At 43.6% G+C, this 23668-nt stretch overlaps 1 protein-coding gene across 6 annotated transcripts in view; it reads left to right on the plus strand.

Moving 5' to 3' along the window:
• The first annotated feature begins 1785 nt into the window (after window positions 1–1785).
• The window catches only part of LOC121951979 (uncharacterized), a 39341-nt gene continuing 17458 nt past the window's right edge, over window positions 1786–23668 (plus strand). For 3 of the 6 annotated variants that reach the window (XM_088085071.1, XM_088085070.1, XM_088085072.1), the window contains exon 1: window positions 17062–17394. In XM_088085071.1, coding sequence (XP_087941197.1) covers window positions 17263–17394 — 132 coding nt within the window. In that variant the 5' untranslated portion in view covers window positions 17062–17262. Of the gene's footprint in view, window positions 1924–17058; window positions 17399–23668 lie in introns of those variants that run through there. The other 3 variants (XM_088085074.1, XM_088085073.1, XM_088085075.1) reach the window with 3 other exon arrangements.

The raw sequence follows: 23668 nt of genomic DNA on the forward strand, positions 1-23668 counted from the left end.
CTGGAATCATACGCCATTGCATGTTACAATATTTCAGTACACTTTTGTACTTTTGCTAGGTCGCAGGGGCAGCAGGCTGAGCAAAGTACTCCAGACGTACCTCTTCCCAGCAAAACTTTTCAGCTCCTGGCGTTCCAGCCAGATGAGATATATAATTCCTCCAGCGTGTTCTGAATCTGCCCTGGGGCAAACTACCAGTTGGACATGCCCGGGACACCTCTTACGTGAGGCGCCCAGGAGGAACCCTGCCAGAACCACCTCACTTGTGACATGTAGGAGCAGTGGCTCTACTCTGAGCTCCCTCTGGGCATCTGAGCTCCTCACCCTATCTCTAAGGCTGGGCGCAGACACCCTGCAGAGGAAACTGTTTTCTGCTGCTTATATCCACAATCTCTTTTTTTTTGGTCACTGCCCAGAGCTCTGGACCAGAGGTGAGGGTGTGAACGTAAATGGACCAGTAAATCGAAAACGTTGCCCATATTGTTGTCACATTATGAACCAAACGCACAATGAATACCTTAGAGAATAACAAATTATTTCTTTGGCTCCATTGTTTTTTATTCTGTATGTAAAATAAGTGTCATATTTTGATATAGGTTTCTACGGACTATTTAACAAAAAACTAACAAAAATAATAAGACAAATATGGGTTTGCCATTTGTGTTTCCAAGGTGGTGCTCTTTAAGGAAGGTCTTATTTTCCATCTAACATGACATTGGAGGCCCCCCTTACACCTCTGACCCTTTATAAAGCTAATTCCACTCAGTGTCCTGCCTAACCATGCCCTTTCTAAAATCATATTGAGCTGTGGCCTCTCTATGCTTTTTGCTTGAATATTTAAAGGGGCCTTGCAGCTCAGTTTTTCACCAGGGTTCACTAGCAGTTTAATGCGGCCATGGTTCCTTCCAACACCTTTAGTATTGCAAAGGACACTGAAGCCTCAAGTCTTGGGTTCAGGAGCAGGGCTGTAGATGATTCAGGGTTTACCTCATATGATTTTGTTAAAGAAAGAGTGCTCTTTACTGCTAACTCAGCCTGTACGATCATCTGTGTGTTTGTTTTTTGGATATATGACATATGGCCTATGGCCCTATTATATAGTATGGCATAGTACATGCCGAGCAATACCGTGTGATATTCTGAGGTTTATGTTGTCCGACGTTGTCTTCTTATCTCTAACTCTTCCGAATAAAAAAATGACATTGCTGTGGCATCATACATCAGCGTCTTACATAACATTCCTAGGCCAAGATAATATTGCATGTAAATCAGTACGACATCAGAAATCGCAGCTTTCCCACGCCTTATATGGAACACAGGGACTGTTACGCTGCAAAGACATCACACTCAAAATCACAGTGATGCAATAACCATCGTAGAGACAATGAGCATGACAGGGATTATCAAGCTGGGTTTCTACGTGAAAAAATCCAACACGCTAATCCTCTGAATGGTTGGATAAGACGGACGCAGAGGACAGATGTGCTTAACTCGTGTGTGTGTGTGTGTGTGTGTGAGAGAGAGAGAGAGAAAAAGAGAAAGCGATAGAGAGACAGAGAGAGGGAGTGATGTGTATGCATGTATTCGTCCTATAAGTGTGTCAGTGTGAGAGCGTCAGACTGAACATGTGCGCGTCGCAAATGTCGCTGAAGCTGCTGTTCTCTGATTGGTTGCTGCCCACACACACTCAATATGCACCCCACTGGCACTGAGAGGGGTGCGTGAGGGAGGGAGAGAGAGAGAGAGAGAGAGAGAGAGAGAGAGAGAGAGAGAGAGAGTCAGGGGGTTTATAAAGGGGAAAGACGGGAATAATGTGCCAGAAAAGAGAACATCAGAGCTTTAGGAAAAGAAACAGAGCATTTCATGGTTTTTATAGCAGTGTGAGCAGCTGACATCACACCACTGAAACAGCTGGAACAGCAGGTAAGACACAACTCTCTTGTCTTCTGTGCTTTTGATTGGAAGGTTTTTTTTAGGTCTGTGAAACACACTGACAAGACTAATAACTAATAATGGCTACAGGTGATTATGGTTTTCTGTGCACTGTAAGAAGAGCTCCATCCACCTGTATGGATGCAACCTTTAGGCAAAGAAATCACTCAAAATCTAATCTTGCGTGTGTTTTCTGATTATGATATTCTGGTCCAGGTATGTGATCTATTCATTAAAGAGAAGTATGAGCATTTTCTATTTCGATTTTATACTATAGTAAAATTTCTCTAACCTGGGACAAAGCAAAATCAAGACAAAGGTCCTGCATGATAGTGACATGCAGCTTAAGTTTTTCTTTTAAGACTCAAAATACGCTGCATTGTTTTGTCTTTACATTTCCATTTAAATCAATCTAACTGATCAAACACATTCCATTCTCATAGTTTTCACCCAAGTCTTGAAAAGACTTAATTTAATACAAATTGTAAAAGTCAGGTTTGGTTGTCAGACCGCCTAAATTAAGTCAAGCTTCTTTACTTGTTGCACTAATGTTCGATAGTCCTCATTAAAGATGTAGATGTCTGCACTATCAATTTAACCTCAGGACCCCTGAGAACTTGACTGCTGAGTATTAGCTCTGGACAGTCTTCATTGACAATCTCTGAAAACACTGATGGATGTAATCACTTGTACTACTAGTGGTTGTTGAGGCATTCTGGGAAATGTAGGACGTTACTTACCAGGCTAAGAGTGCACACAGAGAAAAATTTGGTAGTGAGTGAAGTACCTAAAAGCCATTCTTGGGTAAAAGTGTAGATATCTTACCAGAAAATGACTTTGGTAGAAATTGAAGTCACCTATTAGAATATTACCTGAGTAAAAGTCTTAGAGTATTGCAAATATACTGTACATAAGTATCAAAAGTAATTTTATGATACTGATTGCACTTAAGTGTCAAAGTAACAGTACAAGTACATATTGTGTAATAAAAAAGCAAGTGGTCAGCATTTTAATAATAATTAAGTTTATTTCTTTGTAACATGCACCACCTTAAAAAAGGAGCGTACATTATACACTTGAAGAAAAACAAGGTCTTTTTCAGGATTTAAAGGATTTTAAGAACAAAATCCAGATTTTCCTTCCCATTCATTACTTCATTTGTCTATCTGTCCCTCCCTTCCTCCTTCCTTGCCCATTTTGTAGTAAGTAACTAAAATGCTAAGGGCAAATGTAATAAAGTAAAAGTAATAGTTGACAGAAATATAAAACCTCAAGTAAAGTACAGATACTCTAAAAGTACTTAAGTACTGTAACATATTATTAAACAAGCATTATGACTTTGCTGCATTACACCACTTGAAAATCGGGTGCAATTAATCAGAAAGTATCTTCTGAAAAACACTGATTGATGAGCAGAGAGAAGAGATGAACGTGCTGGATTACAAATGTTTAGTAATATTTTTTAAGGTTATTGATAACTCTTGCCATATTTATGCACATATTCCTTGTGTTATTTACAACTAAAATTTCACAAGATACTATACAATCCATGTGTCATTATGTTTCCCACAACATGTGAAACAAATGCTTGTTGAACTGATTGCCTGTTATCTCTTACCCCAAGAGTTAAATTTGTGCAATAACTCACCCCATGGCTCGATTGATTGGTGCATGTGTGTGTGTGTGTGTGTGTGTGTGTGTGTGTGTGTGTTTGTGTGTGTGTGTGCGTGCGTGATTGGGCCTGCAGACAGTGTCATCTAGCTGTGACCTTGTATTTCATCTACTAGTCTAGAGAGAAGCATGTAATGATTTACACTGGTGGAAAAATCCACTGCATGCAATACATCAAAGTACATCATAGTCATTTTGACACGTCACATGAAAGTAGGATTACATTCATATGGGACTGCTCGATGAACCCTTTAAAACCTTTAAAGCACAAAATGGCTTGATTTCTTTTAAAACAGGAAAAGAAGACAATGAACAACTTAACAAGAAATGACCCAAAAATGAGCAAAAATAATAAAAAGTTAGGTCTACAAAGAAATTACTTGAAATTTAGCACACACACACACAAAATAAAAATATAGGAAATGACCTGAAAAAAAGTTTTTCTGTACCATAATTTTAAATACATGTAGTATATGATGATAATTTTGAATACCATTTTCCTTATATTTCCCCGTTTTTTGGGGGTGGGGGGGGTGGGGGGTATGATTCATTCTCTGTCTCCTTTAGTTAGTTCTTCGATAATTTTTTCTTCATCTTTTACTTATTTTTTCCACCACAGGACATTTCTTAACAAGCTGCTCATTATGTTTTTCCCACTTTGAAAGAAATCAAACCAATTTGCTCACGTGACAAAAGTTTCAATGCTTGTGAAAGGCATCTGATGTTAGCTGGTATCAGTCCAGGTTTTAAAGGGTTAAAAAGGGAATATAATTAAGTCAGTGACCTCCAATATGACATGAGGGGTGACAAAGAGGGTAAAAACCAAAGATTCTTTAAAAGAGTGAGGTGAACAGCATTCTTCCCAAAGATCTGCGTTGTTTGCATGATGGTGACAGAGAGGCTGCTCCAGCAGGCACCTATAGGTGCTTGGTTGAGTCATAGCAAATGAATCACACCCTTCCATCACTTCATTATGTTTCTTCACTCATTTATTAAAGTCTCTTCTTTCATTTTTCACCTTTCTGTATTTATGTCATGCTTGAACACTTAAAGATGCTCAGTATAATTTAAAGACCCTTGAGTCAGATGCTAGTAATGCTGCACTGACAGAATGACTCACCGTTGTTATGTAAATGGCTGCTGAGCACAGAACAAGAGTTTTCTTGCATTTAGGGCATCACATGCTCCCAGAACCTAAGGTTATGCCTTCTCATGACTTGTTTTGCCCAACCAATAGTCTAATACAAAAAATGATAATAATTTGGTATCATACATAACAGAAACAAACAACAAATCCTGACGGAACCAGAGAATATTTGAAAATTTAGCTTGATGATACAGTACATCGGTTTTCAAAATAGCTTATCTTACTGACAGTCGACTTATTAGTCAGAGCCCTTTGTCTAATGCACACAACCCCCCCAAAAAAAATGAACATCTGGTTTTTTAATGTACTGGGAAAGGTAACAATTGGTATCCATAACTGGGTCAAATGACTCACAGTAATCACAAGTATTTATTGGCTCTCGCTCTGAAAAGCACTGATGGAAACATAACACCCAGGTGAACCTGTGTATAGCAGCAGTGCAGCAACATCGATCCAAATTAGTCTGCACCAAATTTTAAAGACAAACTGAATTAGTAGGAGACATATATTAAGAGAAGTAACCGCCATAATGTTTTCACAGGCCTCCATGCTGCTTTCTACTGTTGACTAACCTTCTACAAGACACACAAAAAAAACAAAACAAAAAAAAAAAAAACGACCCCCCCAAGAACCCCACACAGAAGCCCTATTACAGTAGCCGTGTACACGTCTCTGCTCTACTTGCAATGGGGAAAGAGTCTACAGTAATTTTTAGCAGGTTTACTTGTGTTCACAAAAACTGTGTACACACGTTAATTTTAGTGGAAAAGGAGTATAACTGACTAACTGTTACAGCTCTGCTTACCTTAAAATTCAAACTCTTGCATTTGCTGTAACGGGTGTATGGAGGACCCAGATGCAGTACAGTACACTTCACTGGCAGTTGGTAATAACTTTTATTAAAACCAACACGAATGGAAAACAGGATACAGACTGAGAGTTCGTTCTTCGAGCTGTGAGCCCTAGCAATGTCTCTGGGAATCACACGAAGCGAAGACACGAAGCTTGTACCCACTGTGGCTGGTGACAAGGAAACCCTGTAGCTCCGTGAGCCGACAACACGTGTGTAAGCGTTGTCGGGGATCGAGCGGAGAGGTGGTCGAGGGCAGGCAGGGGTTCGGTTACCGGGAAGTCCGTCCACGGAAACAACAGTACCAGCAGGGATCAGGCAGGAGAATCATCGAAGCAGAGCAGAGAGGTCTTTACCAGGGAATCCGTCAGATTTCCGGAATGCCGAAACAGAGCACGTGGTCGGGGACAGAAGGCAGGTAGGTTCACGAGGAGTCAGGCGAGGAGAGCAGGTCGGGGACAGGCAGAGTCGGCAACGGATGATCTGTTTGGAGAGTGCTGGAAAGACATGCATGCTGCAGAGGACGATCTGGCAATGTGTGTGTGGGCTGGAGTGTCTTAAATACCGGGTTGATTGCTGATGAGCTGCAGCTGTGGGGAGAGCAGGCAGCAGCAGTGGGCAGGGCTTGCAGGTAGAGCAGGTCAGAAGAAGGTGAGTGGAAATTTACTGGCAGTGAGGGGGAGGAGGATGCAAGAACCATGACAGAACCCCCCCCTCAAGGGACGGCCCATGACGTCCCAAACCAAGGACACCGAAACCGTGCGGGCGGAGGGGGCCAGGAGGAGGGCTAGAACTCCTCGGACCCCATGGAAACAACATTGCCGTCAGCGTCGTCGTCGTCGTTGTCGTCGTCATCCGAGGACGGAGCAACCCTCATCGGTGAGTCGGAACCCCTCGTGCAGGACCCCAAACCAGATGGACCGGGAACTGGAGAAGGAGGAGGAGAAGAGACAGAAGACCCACCTCCAGGAGCGGCACGGGAGGGCTGATCAGGATGGCGACGGTGGAAGTCCTCAATCAGCTGGTCGTCCAGGATCTGCCGAGCCGGGACCCAGGACCGCTCCTCCGGGCCGTATCCCTCCCAATCCACCAGGTATTGCAGACCACGTCCCCGGCGACGAGAGCGAAGAAGGCGCCGAACGGTGTATGCTGGGGCGCCATCGATGAGACGAGGAGGAGGAGGAGGCCGGGCGGCGGGCTGCAGAGCGCTCTCCCTGACAGGCTTGAGCTTGGAGACGTGGAAGGTCGGGTGAATGCGCATGGAGCGGGGCAGCTTGAGACGGACCGCGACCTCATTCACCACCTTCTCGACCGGGAAGGGACCAACAAACTTGGGAGCCAGCTTCCGGGACTCCACCCTCAGGGGAAGATCTTTGGTGGAGAGCCATACTTTCTTTCCCACCTGGTATGGAGGGGCCTGGGAGCGGCGACGGTTGGCTGAGGAGGTGTAACGGGCGGCGGTTTTCAGGAGTGCTGACCGGGCTTGAGACCAGGTTCAGCGGCAGCGGCGGATGAAGTTCTCCACTGACGGGTAAGCAGTCTCTATTTCTTGGGCCGGGAACAGGGGAGGCTGGAAGCCATAAGCACACTGGAATGGTGTGAGTCCGGTGGCAGAACTGACCAACGAGTTGTGGGCGTATTCCACCCAAAGGAGCTGGGAGGACCAGGAAGTGGGTTGGCTGGATGCCATGCAGCGAAGAGTGGTCTCCATATGCTGGTTCATCCGCTCTGTCTGGCCGTTGGACTGGGGGTGGTATCCGGATGACAGGCTGGTGGACGCCCCCAGTAGGCGGCAGAACTCCTTCCAGAATGCAGACGTAAACTGAGGCCCTCGATCCGACACCACGTCAGTAGGCAGGCCATGCAGACGGAAGACGTGGAGCAGCATCAATTCTGCAGTCTCTTTAGCGGAGGGGAGCTTGGGCAGAGCGATGAAGTGAGCCATCTTGCTAAACCGGTCCACCACCGTCAGGATGGCAGTGTTGCCGTCTGACAGTGGCAGACCGGTGACAAAGTCCAAGGAGAGATGGGACCAGGGGCGATGAGGGACCGGGAGAGGTTTCAGGAGGCCCGCAGGAGCTTGGCGAGGCGTTTTGCTCTGGTTGCAGACCAGGCAGGCATTTAGTTCTTGGTGTCTTGATCCAGAGTAGCCCACCAAAAGCGTTGCTGCAGGACCTCCCTAGTCCGAGCGACCCCTGGGTGACAGGTCAGACGGGATGTGTGGGCCCACTGCAGAACCTCAGACCTGAATTCCTGTGGCACAAACAGCCGGTTCTGTGGACAGGAGCTGGGACCCGGTTGTTCTTCCAGTGCTGTCTTGATCCGCTCCTCCAACTCCCAGGTGAGAGCGGCCAGGAGACGGGAAGCAGGGAGAATGCTGTCGGAACGGGAAACCTCCTCATCCTCCCCCACCAGGAACTGCCGGGACAGCGCATCCGGTTTGACGTTCCGGGAACCAGGTCTGTAGGAGAGCATGAAGAGGAACCGGGCAAAGAACAGGGCCCACCGGGCCTGGCGGGAATTCAGTCTCTCGGCCGACTTGATGTATTCCAGGTTCTTGTGGTCAGTCCAAACCAAGAACGGAACCTGGGTACCCTCCAGCCAGTGGCGCCACTCCTCCAGGGCCAGCTTCACCGCCAGCAGCTCCCGGTTCCCGATGTCATAGTTCCGCTCAGCCGGGGATAGACGTCTTGAGAAGAAGGCACAGGGATGCAACTTCCCGTCGTCGGCCGAGCGTTGAGAAAGGACGGCCCCCACACCAACGTCTGAGGCGTCGACTTCCACCACGAACTGCTTCTCGGGGTCAGGGATGAGGAGGATAGGTGCCGAGCTGAAGCGTTTTTTCAGATGCAGGAAAGCTTCGTTAGCGGCCGGGGACCAGCGAAACGGGATCTTGGGTGAGGTGAGTGCAGAGAGAGGCGCTGCCACAGTGCTGTAGCCCCGGATGAATCTCCGGTAGAAATTCGCGAAGCCCAGGAAGCGCTGGAGTTGTTTTCGTGAGTCAGGAACAGGCCAGGCGGAGACGGCAGAGACTTTGGCGGGGTCCATCTCCATCCGGTTGTGCCCAATGATGTAGCCCAGGAAGGAGACGGAGGCGGCGTGGAATTCACATTTCTCCGCCTTGACGAACAATGAATTCTGTAGCAGGCGTTGCAGGACTGTCTGGACATGATGAACATGGTCTTGCCGGGATTGAGAGAAGATCAAGATGTCGTCAAGGTACACAAAAACAAACTTGTTCAGGAAGTCTCTCAGCACATCGTTGATTAACGCCTGGAAGACTGCTGGGGCGTTGGTGAGTCCAAACGGCATTACCAGGTATTCGTAATGCCCGTTGGGTGTGTTGAACGCCGTCTTCCACTTGTCTCCCTCTCTGATCCGGACCAGGTGATATGCATTACGAAGGTCCAACTTCGAAAAGATGGTGGCACCTTGCAACAGTTCAAAGGCAGAGGCAATGAGAGGGAGAGGATAACGGTTTTTTACCGTAATGTCATTCAGGCCCCGGTAATCAATGCAGGGGTGGAGAGAGCCATCCTTCTTCCCCACGAAGAGGAACCCTGCCCCAGCCGGAGACGAGGAAGGCCGGATGATGCCAGAAGCCAGAGAGTCTTTGATGTAGGTCTCCATGGCCTCCCTCTCTGGCCCGGAGAGGGAGTAGTGACGCCCCTTGGGTGGAGTAGAACCCGGAAGGAGGTCGATGGCACAATCATAGGCTCAGTGAGGAGGGAGAGAAGTAGCCCGTGCCTTGTTGAATACCTCCCTGAAGTCGTGGTATTCTGGCGGCACCATGGAAACATCCAGGGAAGAGCCGGAACTGAGGGATGGAGCGGGTTTGCTCGGTCGTTTGAGGCAGATCTGTTGACACGATGGACTCCAGTTCAGGATCGAGCCAGTGGACCAGTCTATGTGAGGGTTATGTCGGCGAAGCCAGGGATACCCCAGGATTAGGGGCAGATTCGGAGACCTCAGAATGTGAAATTGAATGGTCTCGTCATGTCTCCCCGCTAATTGCATGGCGATGGGAGTGGTTTGATGAGTGACGGTCCCCAACAGATGACCATCCAAGGCGCTGGCTGGCACAGGACGAGGAAGGGGAACCTGTTGCACCCCTAACTGACGAGCGAGCTCCTCGTCAATCAGGTTAACATCGGCCCCAGAGTCAATGAATGTGGCGAGGGTGTGGAGTCCCTCCTTGAGCTGGAGTTGGGCATGGAACAGAGGACGTGGATTGGAGGCAAAGTTCCGGGATCGGCTCAGCAGAATGCCCCCTCTTACTGCTGAGCCCGCCCTTTTACCGAGCAACTGGATACGAAGTGTCCGGCTTGACCACAGTACAGACATAAGTTGCCCCGACGCCGTCTCTCCCGCTCCTCGGCTGTCAGCCGGGTGCGACCCACCTGCATGGGTTCAGTCCCCTGTACAGAGTTCGAGGAAGGGCTGGAGGAAGGACCAGGCTGAATGGCGAGAGTCCGCCGAGTCTCCCCCTCCGGGAGCCGTTCTCTTCTCCTCGCCAGGATTCGTCTGTCCAAACGAGTGGTGAGTTCGATCAAGCCGTCCAGGGAATGCGGAAGATCAAACGAAACCAATTCATCTTTGATGTATGGGGCGAGACCGTTCAGATAAGCGTCACACTGGGCAGCTGGGTTCCAATCACTCAGGCGAGCCGTTGTACGGAACTCAATGGCGAAGTCAGCGACGGATCGATTACCCTGGCGTTGATTCAGGAGCCCCCCAGTGGCGTCTGGACCCACAGGAATCGGACCAAAAACCTTGCGTAATTCCTCAGCGAAGGCAGGAAACGACAAGCAGGCTGGCGTGCCCCTCTCCCATTCTGCCGTCCCCCATAGGCGAGCTCGACCCGTGAGGTGGTTAATGGCGAAGGCGACTCTGGCTGCTTCTGAGGTGAAGGTGTGGGGTTGCAATGCGAACAGGATTGAACAGTTAGTTAGGAACGGATTGCAACCCTCAGGATCTCCAGCGTAGCGTTCAGGAGCCCCCACCCGAGGTTTTGGAGCGGCGCAGGATGATGACGTAGGTGCTTGAACGGGCTGGGCAGGAACCGGAGCTGGAGCGGCGTGGTGAGTCAGCGTGGTTGCCATCTGTTGTACCTGCGTGGCTAGCTGAGTTAGCGCCCGTTCCAACGCTGAAGCAGACTGGCGAGCCTCCGCCGCGTTCGAGGTGAGTTGAGCTTCGTGCTGTTGAAGCATTCCCTCAACTCGGGCTAGGCGGGACTGAAGAGCACCGGAGTCTGCTGGGTCCATTTCTGGCCAGATCGTACTGTAACGGGTGTATGGAGGACCCAGATGCAGTACAGTACACTTCACTGGCAGTTGGTAATAACTTTTATTAAAACCAACACGCATGGAAAACAGGATACAGACTGAGAGTTCGTTCTTTGAGCTGTGAGCCCAAGCAATGTCTCTGGGAATCACACGAAGCGAAGACACGAAGCTTGTACCCACTGTGGCTGGTGACGAGGAAACCCCGTAGCTCCGTGAGCCGACAACACGTGTGTGAGCGTTGTCGGGGATCGAGCGGAGAGGTGGTCGAGGGCAGGCAGGGGTTCGGTTACCGGGAAGTCCGTCCATGGAAACAACAGTACCAGCAGGGATCAGGCAGGAGAATCGTCGAAGCAGAGCAGAGAGGTCTTTACCAGGGAATCCGTCAGATTTCGAAAATGCCGAAACAGAGCACGTTGTCGGGGACAGAAGGCAGGTAGGTTCACGAGGAGTCAGGCGAGGAGAGCAGGTCAGGGACAGGCAGAGTCGGCAACGGATGATCTGTTTGGAGAGTGCTGGAAAGACATGCATGCTGCAGAGGACGATCTGGCAATGTGTGTGTGGGCTGGAGTGTTTTAAATACCGGGTTGATTGCTGATGAGCTGCAGCTGTGGGGAGAGCAGGCTGCAGCAGTGGGCGGGGCTTGCAGGTAGAGCAGGTCAGAAGAAGGTGAGTGGAAATTTACTGGCAGTGAGGGGGAGGAGGATGCAGGAACCATGACATTTACTCTATTAAGTACTGTCACCCTGCTATAAGCAACTTTACACCCAAACCTTTCCTATTACCTCATTGAGCATTCACTATTTCATAAGTAAACTTGCCATTTATCAGCAGCACAAACTTATCAACACTGACTTAACAGCATCTTTCCTTATGTACCAGCCTGAAGTGGGATTTATCATCAATCAGTAGATAACAACTCCTGGACCAAAATCTGTAATTATAGACAAACTGACCCACGTCCAACTCATTCATTGAAAGGTAAACCAACAAACACAGCTCACACTAAAAAGAATTATACAAAAATACACCTCTTTGAATCACTTCTCACTGTGCCCCCCAACTCCTGATTCTGTGTGTGTATATGTGTGTGTGTGTGTGTACTCTTATTGTTATTATTGTACTTCCTATTATAGTAATTTTGATTTTTTTTATTCTTTATTTTTGGCAGGGGTGGTGGTTGTACTATCTATTCATATGGTCAGTAGTAGAATTTTTATTTTCTTTATTATAATCAGTGTTATCAAATGAAACAAATATACATTTCCATTGTGTTGTTACCATCAGTCTTGCCATCCATGCTGTTAATATCACTATTATTTACTTATCACTTACTGTTGCTACTGCTACATTTGTATGGCTGATCCAATTATTTTTATTATTCTTATTAATCTGTTTATTTTATTTTATTCTTCTTTTAAAACATCAAACAGTCAATCTATTCTTACTCTTATTATTGTGGCAAATCTCTATTTTTTTCTCTGTCTTTCAGTAGAATATACAGTTGTTGGTAATTAGTTAACAATGAGACTTTGTTGCGTTTTGGTTCACCCACATCTTCTTACTACATTGTTTTTTGTTTTTTTTAAGCCTTATCTGGCACAGCCTTAATTGTTCTCAGTGTAAAACATACTGCAGGGGCAGCAGAGGAGTAGAATTTGCCCACCATGGAATATTATCTAGAACAATACTATCGTATAAAAAAAGTAAAGTCTAATCAGTTGTGATCTATACTGCATTAAATATAGTCCAGGAGCTGCCCAGTCCAGTATGAGCTTTATATTCACCCTAAAGGGTTAAGGGCAGATTGTCACCAGATTAAAGATCAAGTCATTACATCAACAGTCTGCTTTGGTGGCAGTTCAATGATGATTTCCTATCTGAAGGTCAGCACTGGGTTTTGCTTCCCCCGAGTGATGGCAGAGACACTCGTCTCACTCTCTGCGCATTCATCTCTCTGTCTGCCTATCTATCTACTATCTATCTGTCTGTCTGCCTGTCTGCGTGTCTGTCTGTCTGGCTGTCTCTCTGCCTGTCTGCCTGTCTGTCTTTCTGTCTGTCTGCCTGTTTGTCTTTCTGTCTGTCTGCCTGTTTGTCTATCTGCATGTCTGCGTGCATATTTGTCTGTATTCGTCTCTCTAATCTGAAATCTTTATCCAGGGTTGCTGGCACTCACTCCTTTGTTGAGTGTGTGTGTGTGTGTGTGCGTGTGCGTGTGTGTGTGTGTGTGTGTTTGTGATATGGTGTGTGTGTGTGTGTGTGTGTTTGGTCTGGTCAGCCAGATGTGATATGGTGTGCAGACACTGGCTCACCTAGCTGTCGCATGCAAACACACACACACACACACACACACACACACACACACACACAGATGACATAACAGTCTATCAGTCGATGGTAAAGGTCATGAAACCAACTCCGGCATCTCATTTCATCCATCACTTCTCTTGCAACTGTACCCATGCCAAGAGTTTTCTGATATATTTCTGTAAATAGTAATGTGTGGAAAAGGTATTACTGATGTAATGGATGAGGTGGGCAGAGTATCTTATCTGAGATTGGACCAAAGACTTTGGTAATACCTGAACAGCAGACCAAAGAATATGTAAGTTTTCACTTCATAGACTTTACTTGCGTCAATTAAATCATTTTATACACTTTCAGGTTAGCGGAGTGTTAAACCAGAAGTTAGCCGATGGGCTGGCAAAATCTCTTCTGTGTTTGCGTTATGGACAACACGTTCTCACCAAAACTCATTACATATTGCCGCTTTGCAGTTCCACATCTACATATTACATTTTAAGGCATCCTTCTGCATCTGGTCTTTACATTCTGGGATGTCGCTACCATAATATCAACAAATGCACATGGTGGGATGAAGAGGGACATGGTTATGTTTAGACAACACAAAGACATGGCTTGTTGACACCAAAATGTCAATAAACGCATATGAAGCCACAGATAATTAGGTGTAGAGGAAGGAGGCACATGGTAAAGTGCAGAAAAAAACATCATATTCAGAGGGAGGCAAACACTAGACTCCTGCATGAAAGTCTGGGGTTTGCTTGAACCATCCACCACCCCTCCAATCTGCCATATGGGCGCCCTCCTGCTCCTTATATTACGTCGTTAAAGGCAACATTTCAACACACCATTTTGTGGCACATCATGCTCACATGACACGTTCCGTACGGCCACTTTCTCAGGTGACACTGCCTATTTGTGAATCAGGCAATCTGGCAGTGTATATTAATAATGCCACCGTTTCTGTCTGGCTTCGTTCTCAACTGATGCCATCCAGGGGCATATCATGTGGATGCAAAACGTACCTTTTAGTGTCGTAAGCCCCACTAAGCACTGTCAAAGCGTCTATATTTAATGAGTTTGGAATGAGAACGGGCTCCTATTGGACACATAATGTTGAAGATCTGGATAATTTCACACCCCAGAAATTGAACCTTTTGGCTAATACACAACTGAGCAACTTTTATATGAAAGGGGCCCTGCCTCCGGCGCTGTATCGAGTTCTCTCTATACATCCATGGCATTAACGAGGGAAGGCATGCTGCACACCTTAAAAAACTCTTGTGTTAAGAAAAAATGAATTTAAAGCAGCTGTATGGTGCTGTATTCTGCTTCACTGGTAATAAATATACTTTTTCACAGTACTGAAGTAGTGTTAGTTAATGAACTTAACTACACTGGGTGGAAATTGTTGGCATAATATTGCTACCGTTATAGCAATGAAAACCAGTTGAGCAGAAGAACTTATTACCAGAATACTAGAATTCAGTGGTTGCTTAAGTATGGTTGTAATAAATACAGTTGAGTAATGGAGGCTCCACTGTTAATTTACATCTACACAAGTGACTTATGTCTGAGTAATGAAATACTTTTACTGTTGGCATTAATCAATTAATCTTAAGTGTTGAATTTCTGTTGGTCAGTTGAGTTAGCTGGACACTGGCCTATTAATGAAATTCAAGTTGACCATATCTTGTTGGATTTGCCAAATACAGTCATGTTGGTTACACATAAGTCAGTTATTATGATATTACTAAATATGAAAATATAAATATTAAATGAAATCTAACCCAATTCAGTTTGGTGGAAAAATGTTGACATAACCGTATTAAGTAAATCAAAGAAATGATTTTTTGAGTGTGACAGTGTGTGGGATTTTGTTTTGAAGGATCTGGTGTAGTTTACATGCATTTGTATGCACTATAAAGAAGTCAGAAACAAGCCTTACTGTCATGAGCAGAATCAATTTGTTTCAAGGAAACTGCGACTGCATAACAATAGAGATCAAAGTTTGCTGCATGTTTATTTAAACTGTTACAGTGGACAGGTTGTTGAGCTGAGGCATGTTGCTACATTTAGTTTTTGTTGCAGATGTGCCAGGCTGACATATTGACTTGCTGTCTGGAAAACTTCTCACCCTGGGCCATGAGTGAAAAAGCACAAAAAGTGTCAATATTGTGCGAAAGCATGCCAAAATGTACTGGGATAGATACTGGGCTACATGGTATTGGATTTGTTTTGCTGTACCAGATGTCATCAGGGTGCCAGCTGCAGGGGAGCCAGGGGGAGCTTGCCCCCTCTAAAAATGACACAAGCTCCTCTGAAAATGTGATTTGTGAAATTTGGGGAGAGGTGTTGCTGAAATACTGTCAATTTGCTATTTTCACCATGAATTCAGTAAAGATACTGGCATGCTCCAATCATTGCTGTCACCATTGTCATAAACTTCACTCACTTGAACTCAAAGATAAGAAAAAAAATCTGTTTTGTAGTCAGTACACAGATTTGGAAGCTCATAGATTTACTGCTCATACATTTGTGTGTATATAAACCCTTTCCCTATTTGACCCATCCGCCCTAACCCTAACCCTCTTATTTGTGCCAATAAACTATAAACAGCACTATATCATACTGTGATGTTTTTGGTAATGATACCATTTGAAGATCTGATGCAGTCTTTAACTGATTATTATCATCATTAGGTGTGCTGCCATAAAGCAAGCAGGCCTGCATGCTTGCAACTCTGAATGTTTCTTAGCAACAAGAGTCAATGTTCTCTGACCCTGTTTCCACAAACACGGAACAGATTCCATTCAGAGTCCTGTGACAATTTTTTTTTTTTATCATTCGGAGCATTTACACCAAAATTAAATTGGATCAGAACCCAACAAGTTGGTTGCCAGCTGGGAATAAAAGAGTTGCAGGTTTTTCTTGACCTGAAGGGTGAGCCATTACGTCATTGGTGGGCTTGTTGTTGTTTGAGACAATGGAGAGGGTGACTTGGAGATATTAAAAGAAATATTTGATATTTGTATTTATTTTTTTTTCGATAAATACAAATATCTAAATAAATAAATAAATAAAAACATGAGTGAGCTCCACCAAAAGTCAGGGTAGAGTTCAGATAACAGAGGACACTTTATATTTGTCAACTGGCATCTAAATCCCTGTTTCCATCAAGCAGTCCGCTTCACTTCAGTTCAGTTTGGTACACATTTTTGCATTTCCATTGTGAAAAGTTGTGGATGGTTCCAATAAACCGTTCCCTACCGTTCCCATTTTTTATCATCCCTCTGTTGGGGTACCTAGCACACTGATCCAGTATTAAAAGGCTGAGCTAGAAACCCTGCAGTCCATTGACTGGTCAGCAGAGAATCAACACTTGCGCTCAGGGCTGATCGGTGGCTGCTTTAACCGCTGCTCTTACTGTCACCAGTTTTTCATACATTAGTAAACTTTAACTGTAAAATGAAAACCAAAAGTTTCTACTGGAAACATGGCTTAGGTTTAGGTTCTGTACATACCCCCCTTTTGGAAGTGGCTTTTATAGTACATTGGAAATATTCTCAAACCCTACTGGTTCAATTTGTTGTCTCAAATGTGTACCAAACCCATGTTTTCACCACAACGCGCCCAGTTACTCTGTGACTTTGGTGAACTTTGCATCCCAGCAAGCCTACTTGTTGAGATAGTTACATTTTACAGTGTTGGACCCCGGAGGGCGGGAACGGCCGGATGCAGCATGCGCGTGCAGAAGTATAGAGGGATGACAGATAGAGAGAGGCAGAGCCAGGGATACAGTAGAGAGAGAGAGAGAGAGAGAGAGGGAGGGAGAGAGAGGGAGGGAGAGATGTACAATATTCTGCCAATACAGATTTATCTCTTCTGCTCTAATTCACCGGCAGCATATTAGCCCGGGTCGATATCTCCTTCCTCTCTCTCCCCCTCTCCCTCTCTCCCTCTTCGCTCCTCTCTCCTCTCACTCTCTACGTCTCTCCACTACACACACACACACACACACACACACACACACACACACACACACACGAGCGCCACAGCCGCAGCCGTCAGCTTGCATGCGTCCCTCCTCGCGCCAGCGGGTGGCCGCCTGGCTGCTCGCGCTGCCGTTGGGGAGAGGTGGAGAGGAATGCGCGCGCCGCGGCCGCCTGGAGATGATCTCGTTTTGGCTGCTGTGCTGGAAGCTGTTGGTAGGTAAATAAACGAATCAGCGACACACGTCAACAGCGGCTTTATAAACAACAGCAACACACTTCCCGGGGTTCATGTCCACCTCATCGTGCGGTGGAGATTTGGGGACGTTTTTGGCGGCCACCGCGTAAGCCTATACGCGAGGTGTATGCGCGAAGCTTTGGCTTAGCTTGAGCTACCATCAAAGCCCGGTTTTCTTGGCTTCCGTGTGTGCGATTATCTGTCACGATTTTGGTGCTTTGCCCGATTTTAGGATGCTGGCTTATGTAACACACTTGGCTCAGCACTCCTATGACAGAACAGAATATTGTAGCAGAGCAGAATATCATCAGAATCACTGATGATAAACAAAATGGAACACATGACTGAATACAACACCACCACAGAATAGAATAGAATAGAATAGAATAGAATAGAATAGTGAAATGTTGAATGATCACTGATAAAGCAAAATACCTTAACATATTTGTCATCTTCGAATGATTCACATGATGTCCAAAGCTGCTCACTAATCCTCCCACACACACGCACACAGACACACATACACACAGAGGTGTCTGATTAAGTGGTGCTGGTGATGCTGTGTCCAGCTGTTGGTGGAGGGCAAACTGAGGTTTGAGGCTGGAATTTAATTTACTTTACTGGCAATTTCATTCTGTGCAGAAACTGACTTTCATTTTTAAATCTCAAGCTTAAAGTTGTGGAAGTTGACAAAGGTTAGACAGATCCACCAATGATCCAAAAGGTCACAGGTCCAGTTGCAGTGATCGGAAGCGTGGATTAGAGCCGAGAGAGCTGCAGTTGCAACTAATAACTCTCCAATCCTTCCCCATATGTTGTGACCTCATTGAAGGAGCACAAAAGCATCTCTGCATTGTGTTGTCTTAATCCTTTCAATCAGTCAGTCTGGAGCAACATCATTTTTTTTTTGCTGCTTTCAGATGCTTTTTGACAGCTATTTAACCCTGTGGACACTGAGAAAATTGGTGCGTTCTTTGGAAGGGAAAGGCAATGAGCCACTTGCTAAAAATGTGTTCACACTGTAAAAAAAAGTAGATTTAGAAAATTAGTTTTAAAAAGCTAGAAAAATGCCAATGAATTAGTAATTATATTTTTAAAATTATGATACAACATTTATAATTTCAAGCACTTTTTTTCCAAGTTTTAGTTTCCTTGTTTGTTTTTTTAACTTTTTGTTTGTTCCTTTGTTTGTTTCGTTCTGTTTGTTTGTTTGTTTATGTTTTTTAAATAACGAATTTTCAGGTAATTCTTTGTACTTTTTACAAATTTTAGGTAATTTTCCTGTTTTTGTATTTTTTTAACTTATTTCATTCAGTATCAAGATGAAATGTTGATCACATACAGTAGAACCTTCCTTGACAACAGTACATTATTTCAAGAGGAAAGTGCCAGGGAAGACAGGGGAGAGAGAGATGAAAAGAGAGAGAGAGAGAGAGAGAGAGAGAGAGGAAAAGAGAGAAGGGAAAGAAGCCATGTTTGTATATGTATTCTTCTATTCAGTCAAGTACAGAATTACAGACACCCATGTCTGCGCAAAAACATCCTTTTACAATTGTAACTGTGCAGTCATTTTTTCCATTTTGCACACCTGTCTCAGTCTCTTAATCCATTGCTCCACAGTAGGTGGTTCTTGTATTTTTTTAAAACTTATTTCTTGCTAATGTTTCATTCATCTCTTTTTTGTTGCTCATTGCCTTCTTCCAAATCAAGTCAATCTGCTCAAGCTTCAAAGGATTAACCTAACCATTGATGTGGGAGATCAAAAAAATCTCCTAATAATAGAATTAATTTTGAAAGTACTGACAAAGTATGTCATCCTGGTAATAGGGATACCAGATGGGGGACAAAGAATATTATATCCTGTTGTTTCAGTACTAGGAAATTTTTTGGCAATGCAGGTCATGATTCTACTACTTCATGGCATTTTTCATTTGTCTGGTTGATAATTTAGACAAACATTGTTTTTTTTTTAGATTCAAAACTCAACCAAAAGCTCCACTGGCGACTGGTGCTCTTAGCCAGTCAGCTGTAGAAATGATTTATGCTGATGTTTGAGTGATGAAGACACTGTCAGAGGCTGTGCAGAGTGCTTAACATGACACTTATTCCATTAAAAAGCATATTGAGCCATGCCACATCACACTTAATTGAGGGCTGGAGTTTCAGTGCTCACTGGTATGAACATGTGTCACAGCTACATAGGCCTTACTAACATTTTCATAAATGTGTGACTTTAGTCCTCTGAGGCGTGGCTGAGATCTGCATCCATTTAAGGGCTTGTGTTTGTAAGTGTGTGTCAATATGTTTAGGTTAGAAAGCATGGATGGAAATGTTTTCATACTTCAGTTGTTAAAATTCTACTCATCTAAAGTCTCATCATATTAACATAACTATCATGCAGCTCAGGAGGGGCATGTAAAATGTCATCATATTCAGTATATTTGTTGCTGCGTGATATGTGATTAATTTAATCTTTCTCACATTAACTGAGAGAGAACTGACTTTAGCAGCTTGCCTGCCTCTGCAGCTATACTTAGTGTTACCATAGCAACCCCTCTCATCTGTTACCGGCACATGCCTGTAACGACAGACCATAATAATCTGCCAACCCACTCACAGCCAACGCATCACCACCGTGGTAGCATGAAGGCTTGAATTTAGCCCATCAAACATTTACAGGGCATATACACTTCTATAATCGAGTGTGTGTATGCGTGTGTGTATATTATGTGACTTTGTCGAGTGTGTCTATACTGTATGTGCAAATGTTAGTCAGGGGTGTATGGATGTGAGTTAGGAATACACTAATGAAGGAGATGTTTGGTTTTTAGCCATCGCTATTTCCATTGACTTTTTGACATTATCCAGAAGAACCTCATTTGTTGCTTGCACAAAGCATACATTATATTACAGTAGTATAGTAGTATTATATTAAAATGAGGAAGAGAGAAGCATAAAACGGCAAATTGTGTAAACATTTGCAAAAATACTGTTTATAAAATATTCTATAGAAGCCAATTGCTATCAAAGAAAAAAGATAAAATACCTTTTTTAAAGTGGGATTTATACTCCCGCATTAGATCAACCCTGTACCTACAGTATATGCTCTACAGAGACACTTACTCTATGTTATAGCCTGATGTGCACCTCCCTAGAAATGTAACTATACATCACAGCAACACAGACCTCCTGCTTATTTTTGTAAGACCCCCATGTTAAAATGCCCAACTTTACAGCAGGAATTTCAACATTCATGACAACTGTACAGGGGATGATTTTTTTTATAACTCACCTGTTTATTATATATATATTATTAAGGCTAAAAAAAAGTGTTACATGAAATGTAAGTAAACCCAAGGAATCAATATTCTTTTGGTTTGTTTTCATTGTTGTTTGTTTGTTTTTCTTCTTGTTTTCCTTTTTGTTAGTATCATTATGTTCTTGTTGATTTTTTACTTTTATCCAATATCCAATGCAATACTATTGCTTTGTTGACTTTGTATTTGGTTTTATGTATGCACTAAATGATGAATAAAGGGTAAAAAATAATAAAAAATAATTAAGGTTTAAAGTTGTTACAATTTGCTGTGGTTACAAAATGGACCCAAGAGCAAGACCTGCAGACAATAATAATTTTATTTATATAGCACCTTTAAAAACAGTTTACAAAGTGTTTTGACAAACAAGGCAAAACAGAAGCAAGGGGGTTTCTTGCAGAAACAGTAATACCAAGCTAAGGCTAGACAAAAGAGAGCAACAATCACAAAACAAAAATAACAACTGCAACCCATCCCAATATGAATAAATGCTGTTCACTGCAGTAAACACAGAAATAATAATAGAATTTAAACATGGCCGGGGCAGAATAAATGAAAAAAAAACAAACTTAAATGGATGAATAAAATAGGCAAATTAAAATAGAATTAAAGTAGAATTATAAAAGACAAGTTAAAATAGACGACTTAAGACAGACAACATCACATAAAAGCAAGTCTATAAAAATGGGTTTTAAGAAGTGATTTAAAAGAAGTCACTGATTCTGCAAGCCTTATCTCCTCGGGCAAGTCATTCCAAAGCTGAGGGGCTCTGATGGCAAAAGCACGATCACCTTTAGTTTTGAGCTTCGACTTTGGACCGGCCAGAAGGGCCCCACCCGAGGATCTAAGGCTGCGAACTGGCTCGTAAGGGGTTAACATTTCTGATATGTAGCTTGGAGCCAGGACCAAACAAGCTTAAAAAACAATCAGTAAAATCTTAAAATAATTCTTAAACATACAGGAAGCCAATGGAGGGAAGCAAGGAATAGGGTGATGTGATATCGTCTGTTAAATCCTATGAGAAGCCTAGCTGCTGCATTCTGAACTAGTTGGAGGCAGGAGAGTGATTTTTTTAATAATACTGGAGAGGAGGGAGTTACAATAATGGAGTATTGAAAAGATGAATGTATGAATAACTTTATCTAGGTCTAACTGTAAAAGCATTGGTTTAATTCTGGAGATGGATCTTAACTGGAGGAAGCAGGACTGAACAGCTTGTTTGACATGTGGCTGAAAGGTCAGATGTGAGTCAAATATTACTCCGAGGTTTCTGGCGGTGGGCTTCAGATTTGTGGAAAGGAGACCAAGGGCATTCATAATGTAGTTGGAAGGGTTTGGGGCCGAAAACAATATGACTTCAGATTTTGAGTTGTTGAGTGGCAGGTGATTTTTAGCCATCCAACAGTTGATGTCACGAAGGCAGTCTAAGACAGCAGCTAGGCTTCTCAGGTCATCTGGTCTCAGAGGGAGGTATATCTGTATGTCTTCTGTGTGGCAATGAAAAAAATGTTGTGATTCTAGATTATTTTGCCAAGTGGGAGCATGTTAAAATAAAATAAAATGGGACCTAAAATTAAACCTTGTGGCACACCACAGGTAATACAAGTAGCAGAGGAGTGATTACCTATGGTGACCAAATAGGTTTTTGCTAAAAGGTAAGAGTAAAACCAACCCAGTGCAGTATTTTTAATGCCAACCCAAGTTTCTAGGCGATTGATTAAAATAATGATAATAATCTAAAAGAATTAAAATTGCACTCTCCCCTTTGTCTGCAGCTAAAAGAATATCATTTTTAACCTTGAGGAGGGCAGTGTCAGTGCTATGTAGAGCTCTAAAACCAGACTGAAACTTCTCAAATATGTTGTTGTGACACATAAAAGCTAAAAGCTTGGTAGAAACCATTTTTTTCTAAAACTTTTGATAAAAACGGAAGTTTAGAAATTGGCCTAAAATTGCTAAAAACAGACGGGTCGAGGTTGGGTAGAGGTTGGACCGCAGCATGTTTAAAAGAAGAAAGGAAAATACCCTCGGCTAGGGAACTATTAATAATCAATAAAATACTGGGCCCAACTGTGTTTAAAAACCTCTTTAAGAAACTTAGTGGGAATAATATAGGGCTGCACATGGTTGGTTTCATTTGGGAAATGATTTTTGGATAAAAAGAAATTGGACTAAAATTGCTAAAATTACCAAAAACTTGCCTACTGGCATGTAAAATACCATTTTGGGGATTGATTTGTTGCCTTATATCCATAACCCAGCTATTAAAAACTGTAAAAACTTCTCACACATTTCTGGAGATGCATCGATAAAATGGTTGGGGGAGTGGAAGGTGACTGTTTCAATTACTTAAAATAACAGCATCTTTAACTGCCTTACGATATGTTTTTGTTGAATCTTTCCAAATATCATAGAATACAGTTAAAACTCTCTTTTTCTGTTTTCTCTCCATTTTCATACAGTCTCTCTTTAATTTTGTGTGGATTGATTTAACCATGGTTGGGGTGTAGTATTTTTTTTAATTTATATGGACCAAACTGAATAAAACTGCCTTGTGATCAACACACAGATAACCTTAGTCGTGAAATTGCTGGGGCTTAGACCAATGTATAAAACTAGCGTGTGAGCTTTAGAATGTGTTGGTCCATATATAGCCTGAGTAAGATTAAAAGACTCCAGAATATCAATAAAATCAGTGACAAAAGTCTGAGAAGGACAGCCGACATATATGGTAAAGTCACCTAAAATAAGAATTTGATTGTGCTTTGATAAAAAATGGGAAAATGTAGGATCTTTAGAATTTATGATAAAACCAAGGTGTTCAAAGACGTAAAAGAATGATGTAAAACAGGGGTGCATTTACGGCATGGGAGGAGGCACAGGTGGTGCCACCACAAAAAGTTATGTATATTTAAGGGCAGGGCCACTTGAGAGA

The sequence above is a fragment of the Plectropomus leopardus genome, chromosome 12, assembly GCF_026936395.1.
Source record: "Plectropomus leopardus strain MGB_pleo_1.0 chromosome 12, ASM2693639v1, whole genome shotgun sequence".
NCBI lineage: Eukaryota > Metazoa > Chordata > Actinopteri > Perciformes > Serranidae > Plectropomus > Plectropomus leopardus.